The sequence below is a fragment of the Semicossyphus pulcher genome, unplaced genomic scaffold, assembly GCF_022749685.1.
Source record: "Semicossyphus pulcher isolate SPU_LCO1_2020_fin unplaced genomic scaffold, fSemPul1.0.p SCAF_9, whole genome shotgun sequence".
Classification (NCBI taxonomy): domain Eukaryota; kingdom Metazoa; phylum Chordata; class Actinopteri; order Labriformes; family Labridae; genus Semicossyphus; species Semicossyphus pulcher.
The window spans coordinates 25542290-25559069 of NW_027211770.1; the positions used below are offsets into that span (position 1 = coordinate 25542290).

The window sequence follows — 16780 nt, forward strand, 5'->3', positions numbered from 1 at the left end:
AGCTGTCAGTTTGGATTATTATTATGAGTACAACCGTTTTAAAAGCACAGTTTGGTGTTACTCTTTCAGCTTTACACTTACATTCAGACAAATACAGAACAGAAACACGATAGAAAAATTCTTACCTTAAAGAAATATTTCATAGTTGGGTTCTGTGTCACTCACTCTCATCTGGATTTGCTTTTGCAGTCATGAGCAGGAACGTTTTACTTGTTCTGTCTTAAGGCGCGGGGAGGCGGAGTACCGTGACTTCTGCAGCAATTCAAACAACTGTTAAAAGGGTCCATAGTTCAAAGAGTAAGTCCTCGTCTCTGCCTGAATCGGCTTTGTTTGATGTAGATATACGTATGAAGGTGTATGAAGATATACGCCTATCCCTTCCAGAGACTTGACAGTAACGCACAATGTGAAAAAAAAGATCAAACTAACTTATTGTGAATTAAAAATCAAAATACAAACTTTAAAACATGCCACTCTTCATAATTGCTTTGAACCTTTTCACTGTAATGACCTACTTAGAATATGTATTGTGGACAGCAGCTATAAATCAGTGTCAGTTAATCATTAATCTGTTTGTTTAACTTTCTTTTGAACTTTAATTTCTATAGCTATTATAATGTCATAAAGGGGTTTGTTATGAGGCTCAGTTTAGACAGAGGCAATCAGAAATGAACACATGTAAATGTTAGAGCCTTTGAGGAAATGGCCAACAGCATGAGCGTGACTCACCCACTGTCATGTGTTGTCTCTCTGATACTTGCTGAGGTCTCTCTTTCCTTAGCGAACAATACGTCGCCATCTGAACGAGTCTTTGATTCTTTTGACAGAAAATTTTCGTTATTTTGAAGTTGTATTCCAACAATAGTGGAGATATACAATATGTTATAAATGAATGTAACTAGCAGAGATGATATTGAAATGATTGGAAAAGCATGCAAAGACATCATAATGAAGTCATAGTACCAGGGGCACGATGAAACACTCCAACTTCCTCCTCTTTTTCCACTCTGTTCATCCTTCCCTTTGTCTGCGCCGGCAGAGCAGGGTTGCAGTCATGCATGTGGACACTGTCTTTCTTGTGTGTCCTCTGATTTTTGGTGAGTAATTTAATCTTTTGTAATCGTTTAAAAATTCATAGGCTTCTCATATCTGTATGAATTTGAATGTTATTCAGTATGAGTCATATTAACGTTGTTAAATAATGATTTCCATCCTTGACATCACTCTTATTACCATAATCCATTAATATAAGAGATTGAGTTGTTATAGTTTGTCTCTGAATGTCTCCTGCAGACCGTGTTGTAATAAAGGACTGTTATTTACAGACGGATAATTCTCTGTCTGATATTTATGCTCATTTATTCTCTCCATAAGGTAGATTAAATTGTAGAAACACACTTTTTAATCAAGATAATTTGGACATATCTAAGAGGAGTGTAGTAGATTTTCCAGTGTTAAAAGTGCAGTTTGCCCTCTTCCCCTTTCTAAATATACACCTCTTGCAAAATCCTTCTAGGTCATATAATGCATTTGCAGACGCTGCAGGGAAACACAAGCGGTTTCAACCTCATGTCAAGTCAAATTAGTTCTTTATAACTTCTCCAAAAGATCTCAAGGGATTCATTCAGCTAGGCCTCCTTGATTGGAATTGATTGCTTTGACCTTTAGCTTGGAACAGAGCCTTTTTTTAATGTCCATGCACTCCCTATAGAGTTTAACTTAAAATGGATAAAATATGAACAACACAATTATGAGGCACAAAAACATGGCTGATAAAAAAACTTGATAGCGTTTTAAATAAACTATTCTGCTCTCTATCACATCAGCAGCCTTGTGGAGTGCAGTCGAGGCTGTCTCTCCTGTGCCCTCTGTCCCCAACCGTGTCCCAGCAGTGGCGGGCTCCTGTGTGGTGATTCCCTGCTCTTTCACTCCTCTGGCTCTTCACCCTCTCAGAGGGAGGAAGGAGAGGGTGGACGTCAGGCTGAGGTTCAGAGGTGGAGGCCGCTTCTTCCCTCTCCGCAGCACCGCTTATAACAGCGAGGACAGAGACCAAGTGAGCAGAGATTTCCAAGGCCGGACGTCTCTCTACGGGCGAATTGCAGATGGAGACTGCTCGTTGAAGATCGAAAGGATCAGCCAGGATGACCCGCGGGAGTTCGAGATCGCTCTGAAGAGAGGGGATGATTTGCTCTGGGGGAGGCCGAGGAGCTTCAATCTGGAAGTTGTGGGTGAGTGGGGGAGTCACAGTGCTGCCTCCAGGGCTGTCACTAATGACTATTTTTCTATTGATAATATATCGACTATTTTACAGATTAGTCGATTAATCTGAATTCAATTATTCACACACACACACACACACACACACACACACACACACACACAGTCAATCGACTTAAAATACAGGTAAGCCCAGATTTGAACATTTTCTCAAACACTTCTAAGGAAGCAGGCGACTTTATGGCTCTATGAGTGTATTAAACCGCTATGAGGACAAAGAGCTCTCCCTACTAATGAATAAACACTCAAGGTAGTTTTGCCTTTTCTGGCGGTCCATCGTCCAGAATAGCGCCTGTGTGTTTTCTCTTCAGGTGCTCGTGCTGCTGTAGTATGCCAGCGAAACTGTGCGCAGGGTACAAACAAAACCTCTTTGTTTTGTGATAATTTGAAGCACTCCCATACTTTCGGTTCACTGTGAACCGAGTCGGACCCTGCTGCAACAGAGGCGGACTCTGCTGCTGCTGCCGGCGCCATTTTTAAAACTGCAGAGCGTTGACTGGAGCTGCTCAGACAACCAATGACTCGAGCCAAAAACGACTGACGTCATGACGCAGAAGAAAAACAATTAAAAACCTTGCAACGATTAAAAATATCATCAATTAAATCGACTACTCGCAGTTGTTTATTTAGATATTCAACATGTACATGGTACATTCATCCTTGTGGTTAAATACAGTGTAAGCATTCAAAAGCCAACACATCGAGCTTAAAGCCTTTTTTATGCATATTTATGTGCAGAAGTGCATGAAGTGTAGATACTTCTTTTGCTTCAGGTCACCATCATGCCCAACATAGCAAGAACATAATGAGAAGATAATTTGAAATACACACTTTTTATATTGGATGAAAAGAAACATTCAACAAGTCCTGAGAAGAATAAACCAAAATTACAAAAAGAAAATGTGAGAAATAGTCACAAAATGATCAAATAAAGAAACAAAAAAACTGTAAGAAATGTGGAATTATCCGCCTGAAATAAATCGCCTTAAACACTATCACTGATTGATTAGAAAGTTCGTATAGCTTCTACAGAAAGCCTTTGTCAGAGATCCATCGCCGTGGTTTTATAGATGTATAATTTGTCTTTCAAAAATACACACAGCTGTAATAAAACACAGTAATAATGCAGGTTTTCTTCACTGGCAGACACTCCTGAGGCCCCGGTCATCAGCGGCGTGTTGTCAGCCACAGAGGGACAGGTAGTCACCCTGAACTGCTCCATCGGTTATCACTGCCCCTCCAGACCTCCTGCCCTGCAGTGGATTTGGGAGAGAGGATCCCAGCTGAACAGCACTGAGCCTGGGGAGGTACAGACACTACTCCTCCACCCAGAGCCCCACATGCTGGTGTCACTGGCCTCTCTGTCCTTCACTGTGTCACACCAGGTGAAACCAAAACTCAGATGTGAAGTCAGCCACCCGGGAGCAAAAACATTAACCACTTCAAGGGAACTACATGTGACATGTGAGTATAGTTTTGACTCGTACATTTGTGATTCTCTGCTCAGTTTATCCTAAAACCTGTTATATTTTCTTTTTATGCTTCATAGTTTCACCAAAAGATGTAGTGGTTCAGGTCCAGTCCCTGACAGTGCACGAGGGGGGCAGTGCCTTGTTGGTCTGCTCATGTAAGGCTGACCCGCCGGCGTCTGAGTACCGCTGGTCCTACACTCAACACGGCCGCACAGTGCCCCTCCACCAGCGCACACACACAGTCCGGGTGTACAACGTGACCCGGGACATGAAGGTCCGCTGCTCAGCACAGAACCTGATTGGTCGAGGGGAGTCCCGGCCCACGTCACTGAACATACAATGTAATTCCCCTTCCTTAAGTTCTACCTCTAATGGCTATACACACTTTGGCTCTTTGTTTACTGCAAGCCTAACCTGCAGACATCAAAGCAGACCAAGAGTAACTACTGAAGGCTGAAAACTAGAGTTTCTCTGCAATTCCGATTGAACGTTTGAAGTTTTTTTTACTTTAGCAGCTTGTTTGTGTCCAGAAATGTCCTCTGTAAGATGATGTGATGTCAGAGTGAACTGACAAAACCCCTGAAGTATACTTTAACTTCACTGAAGCAAGGTGAGAAGTTTAATCAGTGGAAGTTTGTAAGAACAGAATTTTCAGCCAGTGTGAAGAAGTACCTCAAGGTGATACAAGACAGCATGTTTCCTGGTTACCTTTTCTATTTCAAAGTGTCAAAATGGTGCTGGAAAAGGGCCTCAAAGTAATTGGGGAAATACGTCCTACATTTGATGAGAAGACTTCTTATAACACTCTCATGTCTCTACTGTAAATACGAAAACACCAGGACCAACTGGTTTGCTTATCTTGCCAGGCATTCAGCAGGTAATCCAAAAGTTGCTGACCCTGGCAGAGAAACAATGTGGCAATAAACTCAGGTGAAAATTGTTTGTTTTTGTAAAAAAATGGTTAAGTAATTTTGCTTTTGCGCGGATTAAACAATCAAGATGCAATATGTTAATTAGTAAGTGTTTAAAGGGGACATATTTTAGCTATGCAATCAATTTTCTGTTATACTAATGTGTTTTTGAATCACGTTGGTAAAGTTTGTTTCATTTTAAAAATTGTATACATATTTTAATTTAATTATTTTTGGAGCCTCTCCTTCCTCCGGAAACAAACAAGCCGTTTTGCCATTCAAAGGTCAGACCTTAGCCACAATTGGCTGACAGTATTTGGAGTGACTGTCATCCCTCCCCCACGTGTGCGACCGCACTACACTGTCACTCCGAAGTTGTAGAAAACATGGCTGCCCTAGGATCGGTTATTCGGCCTTATATGTAGGAGCCAGGAGGTATCGGAATGGTAAGTTGAAACGAGAAGGTAGCCTGAGGTGAATGACGATTGGTCGAATTCAGCGGAAGCAAGGTTCTACATAGAAACCTGCAGCTGTTCTGAACGGCCCATTTCAGAGGCAACATTTTTAAATAATGTTATTCTGGAAAAACACAGAATTATGCAGTTTTCTATCTCACTATGAACAATAAACACCTAAAAATGTGAAACCCATGAAAATATGAGAATATCCAATCAAAAGATTTGGCCCCTTTCAGGCTTTTGTTAACTTTGGTCACTGTTGGGCAAAGAGTCTAAAAGTTTCAGAAAATGTAAATGTGCTTCTTCTCTCCTTCAGATAAACCAGCCATCCTCCGGCTCTCCTCCACGTGTGTTGTGGAGGATTTAGAGGTGCTGTGTCGCTGTTCGGTCGACTCCAACCCCAAACCTGCCGTCACCTGGAGCGTTAACGGGACTGTTCCCCCTCGCGATTACAACGTGTCAGTGACATCTGGGCCCGGCGTGCTAACAGCTACTCTGAGGGGCCGCATGGACAGACCTCTGACGGTGATCTGCTTTGCTTTCAACGCACTGGGAAATGACTCCCTGATGTTGCTGCAGGCAGGACAAGGTGCGTCAAAGCACTGTTTTTTTCCCCACATTAACAAAGTCAACAGCTCTGCCTCTCCTGTTTTTTCTTTTCACTCTGATGTAGAGCTGCCGCTGAAACATCTGTGCAACAAGCCTGCAGCTAGAAAACATAAGTTGCAGTGAATGAGCTAAAATATAAATTAGGAAGTGCGACACAGAAAAGCTCAGATTACAGTACAGCTTATTTGTTGCTGCGGTCTATTTGATGTCTTCATAAAGCTGTGTTTAGTATGCAAGACTTTAAAAGTAGTATCCCTTAATGAAGCAAGTGAGGAGGAAAAAATTCAATTATTACAAAGTAGTTTTACACCAGAATCTATTTCATTACTGCTCTTCTTGTCCATATACAGAGACGGCATCTTTGTTGTGGTTGGTGATACCTGCTGTGGGCGTCTGCCTCGTCGTATTCCTTCTGTCTCTTTGTTTCTGCTGCTGCAGAAAGAGAGCCGAAAAGTATGTGGATCAAATCGGCCCTCTAAATGTTTGCTCAAACTTATAAAACTTGCATATTGTGAAGCTTACGTACCTGCTGTGCTTCTCCTAGACATGCACTGAGAAGACGCCCAGCTGTGTACCCTGAAGGAATGGGAATATATCAGGACCGGATGCCCCTCTATATTAACTGCACAGAAGTGACTCATATCTACACCAACGGCAGCTACCAACTTGTATACCAGAACTGCACACCTCTTTTTGTCCATACAAAGCAGGTAATTCATTATATTATTGCTTGAGTGTAGTTACGTCCTTGATTATGTCCTAAGTCCTTGATTTGACAAAATACTTTTTTCAGATGCGTCCAATGGCCAGAAGAGGTGGGGAGAGACGAAGAGGCGCAGAGGGTGGAGGACTAGAAAGACGAGTTGATTTGGGAGTCAGAGGTACAAGAGAGGTTCAGGGTACTGCTGTGACTGATCCAGAGACGGCCATCTACTTAGAGATCCTCTGAGCTCCATGTGGACTACTGTGCTACAGTAAACTTACATTAGACATGAGTTTCATTGTCATAACTACCTAATGTAATCCTCAGTTATTGTATATATTGTACATCTATGCCTATATGCTACCAGCATTTAACAACCACGCACCATGTGATCTCTCTCTCTCTTTCATAACCTCCATATTGAACAGTTTCTGTCTTTGAGTGTTTGCCTCTGACCTGCCTGTGTGCTCTGTTTTTATAAAAGATAAAAAGATATGATTAAAGACCTTTTTAATCATTTCATGTTGATTAATTGTGAATTGCACACAAGCACATTCTCTCAGATTTAATTAGGTCTTACAAGTCAGCCTCTCTAAATGCATTTGTAACAGTAGATGTAGCATTTCCATCACAAAGAGATCCCTAGGTGGTGTTTAAAGTTCCTCTGAAGGGAGGGAGACGGCAGCTCAAGCTGTAATGCGATTTGCAGGTTAAAGAGAGTTTCACAATGCCTGGAAGCGTCTGTAGGAATAGAACAGGTGCATTGCAATGGCTTTGTACCATTAAGCATCCAAGTGAGAACAATTAGGCCCTGGAAAGGTAACCAACTTTTTATTCATGTATCACCACTTTCACAGAGAGGGTCTCACAAATATATTTAGATACACCTACTGCAAAGACAAAAATAAATATTTTTTTATAAGTTAATGTCTAATAATATATTATAAATAATTATAAAACAGAAAGTAAATAAAATGGTGAATCCATCCACACAGTGCTGTCCATTAAAAAAATAACCTTATCTATACAATAACAAATGCAGTGTTACTTTCAAAACAAGACACCCACTGTTTGTTTTTCACGGGGGCAGTCAAGTAAGGAATGCAAGAAATTGACCTGTTACTAATTAACCACATCTGCTTTTATGCTATGAAGCTCATAGTTCTCAGACGTCAGGGAAACAACTGAGAGTTGTTATATTTTCTATTTAACATATTGGTAATGGACAAATCAAATCTATAAATAGGATATAGAAAATAATTTCTTTTAAAAAAGAAATTGGACAAATTACAGGATTCCTTAACAGTTATACAAGTTGATCGATAGGGGGCGATAAACCTTTGGTGACGTGTTTTATTTCGTTGCAAAAGAAGAGGAGGACGCTCTCATTGGATAGAATTCCTGTAAGCCGGAAGTTGCGTCACAGAACGATACACATCACGCTTTTGGTGGGAATATGAGTTCGCCTCCACGCACATTTAATTTAAAATTAAAAGCATTAATATGTGTTTTTTGATGTCTTACGTAACGCCAAAGTAAGCGGCTATGTTTCAAATATATAACAGTTTAAAGTGTTCATGCGTAACGGCCCTTGAGGTGTGTTAAAATCATCCGGCTAATCAGGAAAAGTTCACTCTGCCTATTGTTTGCTAGCATGCTAACGCTATAGCCAACGGTAAATCTAACACACAATAGCAACAAAGTAAATGTACTGGACTTGTCGAGGGTTGAATTACAGCCACTGCAAAACATTGCCTGTGTTTTATGCGTTGTTAACCGTATACGTTTAGTGGAAAGACAAGCGTTCGGTTGGTTTATTTAGTTTCACACTGGCTAATTACCTCTGTCAAGATTCAACAACAACATGCCAGAAATCAAACTCAAGCACGTCGTGTCTTGCAGCACCGAGGACACTGTAAGTCCATTTGTAACTTTTGAATGAATTTGCAAAATATAAAATTTATTTTGCCCTTTGTCTGGTGTTATCCCTTACAGATTCATTTTTCAAGCATTTCACCAAATATGAGCATTTCTTTTATCTCAATAATTCTCATAATGCAAAACAGACTCACAAGGCAGACAACCTGCTGAGCTCTGACACCTACAGAAAGTGGAAAGCAGCAAGACCCGGAGAGAAGCAGACCTCAGTCATTCTGCAGGTATGTTTCTGCCCTCCTACTCCCACAAGTGGTGGCCAGCAGTGCTTACATAACTTGTTTGTTTTGTCCTTATCGGTGTGAAGTTTACTTTGGTTGTAGACACTTCTAAAACCTGCTGATACTGGTAACCTGTTTAAAATCAAACACTAACTTTAGATCTACATAGCTGAATATGACAGGTCTTATTACAACTCAGTTCCAGTAAACCGGAAACCTTTCTTGTGATCCCAGTTGGCCTGTCAGCCCTCTCTTGGTCGTTTATAAACTAAAGGAAAGGAAAACTTTGTTGTCATGTTTTCCTTTACTTCTGATGTGTGGAGCAATTTTTGTGGCATATATTACCAATAACAATTCCCAGTTATTGTTTACAGTTCCACTTCTCCTTTCTGAATACAGTTTTGTACATTTGGAAATCCCCTGGTGTGCATTGCCTTACACTGGTTTCTAAACTTAGACTTAAACTTTAACTTTTGGCTATGATTTTGATTCCTGATTTTTTTTATTTTTTTTATTGCAGAATATTTTGAAAACAGTTGCAGTCAGGAGTCAGTCCCCTGTCTCCAGGTTATATAAAATGCTGCTACTGCAAGACTTTTATCCAAAAAGTCTGGGAGGCAAAAACTTATCCTCCGCATTTTTGTCTCTTCCTCCTGCAGGAGCTTTAGAGAATATATTGTGAGGTTTTACAGAATACGTTTAAGACACTGTGGGCGTACTCTCTTGTTTAGAGAAAAACTTGACCCTGCTCTGCAGCTTTTTAGTTTAAATTCAAATCCGGTTTATTTGTCCAGTGCTGTATCATCCGAAAGCAGTACGAATACTGTGTGTTGAATTAATAAAACAGTTTCACTTGAGTGAAAAGAAAGGTCTTTAGCTTGGTTTTGAATGAACACCTTGTCAAAGCAAATCTAAGATCATCAAGCAGACTGATCGATTCTTTTGGTACTTAAATGCTGAATGTCATGTGACAGGGGGAACGATTGTCACCCCAGACCTACCCTGGTTTTAAACAACAAAAAAACACTATCAACTAGAGATAGACCGATATGTTTTTTTCAGGGCCTATACCGACACCGATTATTAGCAGTCAAGGAGGCCGACAACCGATATTTGGAGCCGATATTCATTTGCAGTAAAAGTAAAAAATATTGGTGTCAAAATTTTGAATAATACAAACTCCAACACTTAACTTTGTTTAAATGCCTTTAAGCATATGTTTATTAAACAAACAAACAAAAAGCGCAGGGAGTTCCCAGGGTCAGCAGCATCTCTTATAAAGTTCACTGAAAATTTAAATAAATAAATAAATAACTTCCTGAAGTTTTATAAAGTAAATAAAACAAAGTTAAATAAAATTTGCAAAGAAATTAACTTTTTCTGCTCTCCGCCGTGTGTGTGAGCACTCTGCATGCACAGCTTTCACTGCTGATTGGCTGTTACCCTTGCCATGGCTCTGCGTGTAACCAATCAGTGCTGTGGGTGGGACAATGCTGGAGACAGAGTAGTGACTGCAGACAGAGAGGCGCGGCTGCATCAGAGCCAAAATAACCCAGTTTTAAATTGATCTCTTATCGGCATCGATAATCGGCCCGGCCAATAATCGGTCTATCCCTACTATCAACCCTTCGACCTCTAACTTTTAACCGTATATATTTAAGAAAAATAAAAATAAATCATGTTTCCTTTTTTATACTGTTCTGTGAAAAAAGTAGCACACTTTAAACTTTTTGGATTTGCAGAATGTATACACTAAAACCAATCATCGTATCAGTAAGGAAAAGTATGTCTTTAAGGCGTATAATATATGTGTCTTTGTTTATTAACTTGTCAAAATGTAGGTGCTGCTTAAAGACTTTCACTTTTTTCTTTACTTTAAATGTGTTTTACGTAAACTTCATTAACTTCAGCTCTTTTCTCTCAGTTCGAGAAGGAGGAGCAGGTGCACAGCATTGACATCGGAAATGAAGGTTCAGCTTTCATTGAGGTGTTGGTGGGGAATTCTTCAGCTGTCAGAGACCAGGACTATGAGGTATTCAGGCACACCAAAACATGCACACACTGTATCACCTCATGATAAGAAACGCCTCATTCTACTTGCCCTTATTTGTTGTTGTTCTGTTTTAGGTTCTTTTGGTGACGTCTTCCTTCATGTCCCCCACGGAGAGCCGTAATGGCACCAACATGAACCGGGTGCGTTTCTTTGGGCCCGCCCAGCTGCAGAAGAGCTCGGCACAGGAGAAGTGGGACAGAGTGAAAATTGTGTGTAGCCAACCGTACAGCAAGGTAAGAGCATATTAATAATAAAATACTAAATGTTCAAGTGAGATTATAATAATACATCTACCTAATTATCAACAGAATCAAACAATAACACACTCATCCAGTGGTACAGCAGATCTTGACATCGAGTACAAATTATTGCTTTACGCACAATAAGGATCCACCGATAAAGAAGTTCCCTGGCTGCACCTGTATTTGTTTATGTTGTGTGTGGTAGTTCAGTACATATAACAACATAAAAAAAGAATGCATTTGTACAAATCTAAGATGACATTTCGTTTGTGCTTTGTAGAACATAGCTTACGGACTGGCCTTTGTTAAGTTTCATTCACCGCCTGACAAAAATGATCCTCCAACATCCTCACCGGTAAGTTTTGTTCTCAACACTCAAGAATGCCAACAGGTGTGGTTTTGCTTGCTTAACCTTTAATATGAATCCTTGAGAGCTTGGTATTGATCGCCATGCCCATGTTGTTCCTAAGTTTTAGTACCTAGTACCTGGAAATAACACTTTAAGACCCGACATCCAGAGAAATAAAAGTTCTCTATAAAACATTTTTTCTCGAGTAAACCAAACATGGACTGAAAGATATAATTTTAGAAGATTTTCATGTAAGAAATGTCTGTTAAGTCTCTATCTATCGCCAAATGAGGTAACACAATGGTGAGTGAGCCTATGGCCCACTGATGAAAGACTTTGCATTCGCAGTATATAGTATTATTATGGACTGGGTGGCGACATTCAAGGAAAGAATCACAAGCAGCGCCCAGTTAGTGATGTGTTTTCCATCAGCCAGCAGTGGTTGGTCTGCCAGAGAGGGTAGGAGGAGCTAAGCGGCTGCTTTTCCGCTCTCTGCAAGTGTTGCGAGTAAACCGTAATCTACTATGGCTGAACAAACAAAGAAAAGATCGATGACTACAGATACAACTTCAACAATAAGTGGAAATCCAAAGCAAAAGAAACAAATTGGACGCTCAGATGAAGGCAAACAGCCCCATGACACCGAGTTGGCATCAATTTAAGTTTATAATAAGAAGATGGTCTTTCTGCGCATGTGATTTATTGTGCTGCTTCACTGTGATCAGCAGTACTTTACTTTGACGTGAACATATGAGGTATTTCTATTTTCAGCAGATTATCTCACTCAGAGTGTGTTGTCCCTTTATCCATCCTGTGAACTCCAATGCTTCATAACTTATGAAATCATTCATCAAACTAAAACTTTTGTGCCGTCTTTATCTTTTCTTTTGTCACGTAACATCTCTTTCTCCTCTCCTTCAGAAACTGACAAAGCTGGGACAGTTCAGGGTGAAGGATGAGTCTCCCTCATCGGGGCCCAGCCTTCAGCCTGGCAGCCTGTTCTTCAGTCGGGATAATGCAGCAAAGTCCAGCACTCCCCCTAAAGGTTAGTCCATTCATTCTCATTTACCAGCTGCTGAAGCCAAATAAAATACTTTGTGCTCCTGCTAACAATAAAGTGTTGATCACATCGCCACTAATTAGGCTTCATTAAAGTGAGCCAGGAGACAATGATTTCAAAGGCATTCTTTATTATGGAGCTACTTTGTTCCCTCACCTGCACTTTTCTCTCCTCAGTGTCTCCTCAGAGTCAGAAGCTAAGTTACGCTGCTGCTGCCCTGCAGGCTGGTGGCAGCTCCCACTCATCAGGACAAGCTTCCTCCTCCAGCTCTGCCTCACCACAGGTACTAAACATCGCCGTCACCTTTATCACTGAAGGACAGCCATCAAGCAGCTGCTCCCTTAATGAGCAGTCTTTTTTTTGTTGCTTTATTTAGACAAAAGGAAAACTGAAAGTTACCTAGAGAGGAAACGCAGAGGCAGAAAAGTTTGTGATGGATAGTTATTGGGAGTTTGGAACTAATCATATCTATTTAAACTAAATTAATGTGACTAGAAGTCACACAATGTCTAAAGGATCAAGCTTGACTTGAACTAATAGCTGAAGTACCTCTCTGCGTTGACTCTGAAAAGGGGCCTGCATCGTATCAGCCTAAAAAAACAATTCATGTTGGTTGGTTTCCCGTCTTCAACCAGAATCAGTCAATCATTTTGCATTCTGAGAGGACCTGAAACTCCTCTTCCATCAATTTAAAAAAGGTTTTGTGTATTAAATTCTGCACTTTTATTGTTCCCTTTTAGCCACCAGCAAAAAGAAAATTTGAGTTCAGCAAAGAGCGCCAGTCTTCGTCTGCTCCTCCACCTGCAAAGAAATTAAGCCCAGCCGGCTCACCTGAGGGCAAAGCTGCGACCCCCAAACTCAAGCCGAGCCCGTCTGGCACGCCGAACCCCAGCACCCCAAAAGGTAACACATGTCTGAATACTAGCAAATGCATTATTTCTTCATCTGGAAAACATCTTTGACTTTCCCCACTGTCTCTCCAGCTTCCCCAGCACAGAAGTCTACAGAGAAGAAGCGGGAGAGCCAGCCCAAACCCGAAGCTACACCCAAACAACAGAAAGCTAAACCCCAGAGTGCACAGCAGGTCCCGTTCAAGCGGCTCATGGAGGGTGTGGTGTTTGTCCTCAGCGGCTTCCAAAACCCCTTCAGAGGCGAGCTCAGGGAAAAGGCTCTGGAAATGGGAGCCAAATACAGGCCAGACTGGACCCCAGACTCAACACACCTCATGTAAGAATCAAGAAAACTGTATGCTTAAAGTGGTAATCTCGAAGATCTCAGTTTCGTTCTCTTTGGCGGCACCTATGGTGATAAACTGTAATTGTGGGAGCACACTTCCCAGATATCCAGACAGTGTTGCATGTGTGACGTCCACGGTTGGCTCCGGTTGTAACTCTTGATTTTCCTGGCTGACGGTCGCTTTCCTTTTCAGACTGTTTGCTTCATCTGAGCGTCGAGTTTGTTTCTTTTTCTTTGGATTTTCACTTCTTGTTGAAGTTGTATCTGTAGTCATCCATCTTTTCTTTGTTTGTTCAGCCATAGTAGATTACTGTTTACTCGCAACACTTGCAGAGACCAGAAAAGCGGCCGCTTAGCTCCGCCTACCCTCTCTGGCAGACCAACCACTGCTGGGCGATGGAAAACGCGTCACTAACTGGGCGCCGCTTGTCGCCACCAACACCAAGTCCGTAATTCTAAATCATTCGTTGATAAATAGTGACTTAACAGACATTCGAGATTATCACTTTAAGCTGCCCTTAATTCACCATTTATTCATGTTTTTGCTGTAATCTCAACAGTCTCCATACAAAGAAGCCAAAAAGAATATTCTTCAATGTTACATACATGTTAGATGAAGAGTGCAGCTTGTCTAAAATACCTGCGTTAGTTTAGCTGTTCACACTGAACAGTCTGATGAATGTCTTTGTGCTCTTTTATTGACTATTGTTCAGGCGCTGTACTTCTTCCCTATTTTGAGACGAAAGAAGAAAAAGAAAAAGCACTTCAATAAAACACACCAGAAAGTTGTTGTTGACCGCTGCTGTTCACTGCAGCCTACAATAAACAATAAAGTCCTCTGCTGGCAAGGACAGCTCAGATATGTGCCTCTTAAAAAGAAAGTGAAGAGATAAGTGGGGAGCAAATGCAAAACAGCTGTAGATAAGCCAACAGATCGATACATGTTGAAATTGCAGAAGGTTGGCGATAAGATTAAAGGAAGAGTTTGAAAAGTTTAGAGTAGATAAAAATGAGTTTTGACAGGTTTCTTCTGAGAAAATGAAGTAATGAATATGTGGGACATCTAAATAAATAAAGTCTAATTAATCTTTATTGTTTTAGAGATGCTCCTCCATGAGAGGCTTTGATCTGTGGTTGATGTTTTTGTTATTGAAACAGATTGCAGGATTATGTAACAGCCCTGTTAGCACTCTCAGTAATTCAGTCTGATTGCTTCTTGATCTGTGCTGTCAGAGCAGGCTATTGCCTTGTCAGCCTCTATTTAGTGATGTAACCGCATGTGTGTGTGTGTGTGTGTGTGCGTGTGTGTGCACGTCTCTTTCCACCCATTAATCTCCAGCTGTGCCTTCGCAAACACCCCCAAGTACAGCCAGGTGAAATCAGCAGGGGGCATCATCGTACGGAAGGAATGGGTGATGGACTGCCACAAGAGGAAGCAGAATATCTCCTTTAAACGGTAAGAGACAAAACAAGCTGGAGAGAAGACATTAGGGCCGCGTGATATCGGAAAAAAACATACATTGCGATATCTTTTCTGCAATAATAATGTGATATTTATCGCGATTTTAAAAAATACAGGGAATTATACAAGATAAACGCAGTGTGTCTTCATGTTTATATATAAACAATTAACAATCATACTTTTAAGTCTATTTGCTTATAATAAAACAAACCCCCCTCCTACTTTAATCCCACATGCAAAAGTATAGAGTACGGGTGGAGCGACACGTTCTTTATCAGACAAATACAAACAGACGTGTGGGCTGCAGTTGTGGGATTAATACGGTATGTCATCAACCATTGCTAATGATCAAATGTATGTTTAATCAGCGTGATCAGCCCCGTGACAGTGACGCCTGTTGTTCCTGTGGGCACACACAACCTCAGGCGGTGTGTGCCACTAAAAGTAAACAGCACGTCCGCTCCGTGAACTGTCCCTTTATGTAGCCGCAGCGTTAACCAGCACCGGGAGGAGGCGACGCTGTTATTGGGAATACTCTCACTTATAAGCCACCTCGCGTAACGGAGCTGCTGCCGTCACAGATAATGTTGGTGGAATGATCGAGGCTCCGTTACGCAGGGTGGCTTCTAAGTGAGTGTATTCCTGTTAACAGTGGCACCTCGTTCCGGTGCTGGTTACGCCACGGTTACACAAACGGACGGTTCATGGAGCGAACATGCCGCGAGTGTTTCCTTTTTAGCGGCTACACCTGCAGCACACACACGCCGTGAGTTTGTGTGAGTTTTCGTGCTTGTTTACAGTTTACAGGCAGGTGACACACAGTCTCTGCTGCACAGAGGTCAGTTCACTCTGTGTGCTCTGTTGAAGAGCTGCACTTATGTGATATCAGACGGAGCTGTAGATTAGTCATTGAAAGCTGGCGAGTTTTTGTTTTGCACCGACAAAAAGGAGCAGCTCGACGTATTAATTTGCTTCAGTATCGCACGTCCTGCGATGTGAATATTGCACATGCGCACATCGCAATTGCAGCTGTCAAATGATGCATCGTGCAGCCATAGAAGACATGATTTTGTAGTCATGCCAGTAAAGATTAAATTATGCTTGTGAGGAACATTCAGGCCTGTGTCATGTTGAACAGCTGGATGGTATTAGGTGTTAAAGGGTCATTTCCACAGGGCGACAGCCTGTGGAGCATGTGTCCGACGTATGAGTCCACATCTGATTAATACGTCCTGTTAAGCCGCGTCTGTACCCCCACACAGTACAATCTGCGCACGGCACTCACACTGATTGAAGCGTCCAAAAATACACCCCTCACAGCAGTGATGCCCACTTTCTACAGAGAACATTGTAACCTTGAGCAGCTGATGCCTGCTGTGATCACAAATTCAGCCCAGCCAGCTCCAGCAGCGCTCTAATTATATGCCTCATTACAGGGTGAGCTTTTGCAACATCAAGGTCTTCTGTCACCGCTCCACAAAAATCTGTCCGCTGAATAATGTAGGGAAGAGCTCTCACCCTGGGCAATGGAAAGTCTAAATTAATTAGAACAGTACAGTACTGGTTTTAGACTGTATGAAGCTTTGTTTGATCACTTAGGGAATTTCTTCGAGCTTGTCGCGCCTGTAATGATTGTGTCTGACTTGAAGATGAAACCATTTCCCACCAGGCTCGCTCTCTGCAGGGTTATCTGAGGTTACTTGACTTTTTTATTCAGATGGTTTATATATGGGGTCAGTGGCATCAAAACGAGTGTTCTAGTCTTAGAAATCTTATTAGCGGTGAAAGTTTC

The 16780-nt window shown here is 41.5% G+C and overlaps 2 protein-coding genes and 1 long non-coding RNA gene across 3 annotated transcripts in view; all 3 read left to right on the forward strand.

The window, feature by feature from the left end:
- The first annotated feature begins 1054 nt into the window (after nt 1-1054).
- On the forward strand, nt 1055-5850 carry LOC138584216 (sialic acid-binding Ig-like lectin 5). Its single transcript, XM_069656392.1, has 6 exons — nt 1055-1097; nt 1827-2228; nt 3424-3741; nt 3827-4090; nt 5435-5707; nt 5792-5850. Exons 1-6 carry the CDS (start codon nt 1055-1057, stop codon nt 5848-5850), a joined length of 1359 nt encoding a protein of 452 aa, XP_069512493.1.
- A 249-nt stretch (nt 5851-6099) lies between these two features.
- On the forward strand, nt 6100-6908 carry LOC138584753 (uncharacterized). The gene is made up of 3 exons (XR_011305461.1): nt 6100-6180; nt 6272-6437; nt 6521-6908. It is a non-coding gene; the product is annotated as an uncharacterized lncRNA (long non-coding RNA).
- A 978-nt stretch (nt 6909-7886) lies between these two features.
- The window catches only part of xrcc1 (X-ray repair complementing defective repair in Chinese hamster cells 1), a 29086-nt gene continuing 20192 nt past the window's right edge, over nt 7887-16780 (forward strand). The window contains exons 1-10 of the mRNA XM_069656092.1: nt 7887-8345; nt 8497-8589; nt 10511-10618; nt 10714-10872; nt 11162-11236; nt 12152-12275; nt 12467-12573; nt 13031-13193; nt 13274-13517; nt 14866-14982. Coding sequence (XP_069512193.1) covers nt 8295-8345; nt 8497-8589; nt 10511-10618; nt 10714-10872; nt 11162-11236; nt 12152-12275; nt 12467-12573; nt 13031-13193; nt 13274-13517; nt 14866-14982 — 1241 coding nt within the window. The 5' untranslated portion in view covers nt 7887-8294. The remainder of the gene's footprint in view (nt 8346-8496; nt 8590-10510; nt 10619-10713; nt 10873-11161; nt 11237-12151; nt 12276-12466; nt 12574-13030; nt 13194-13273; nt 13518-14865; nt 14983-16780) is intronic.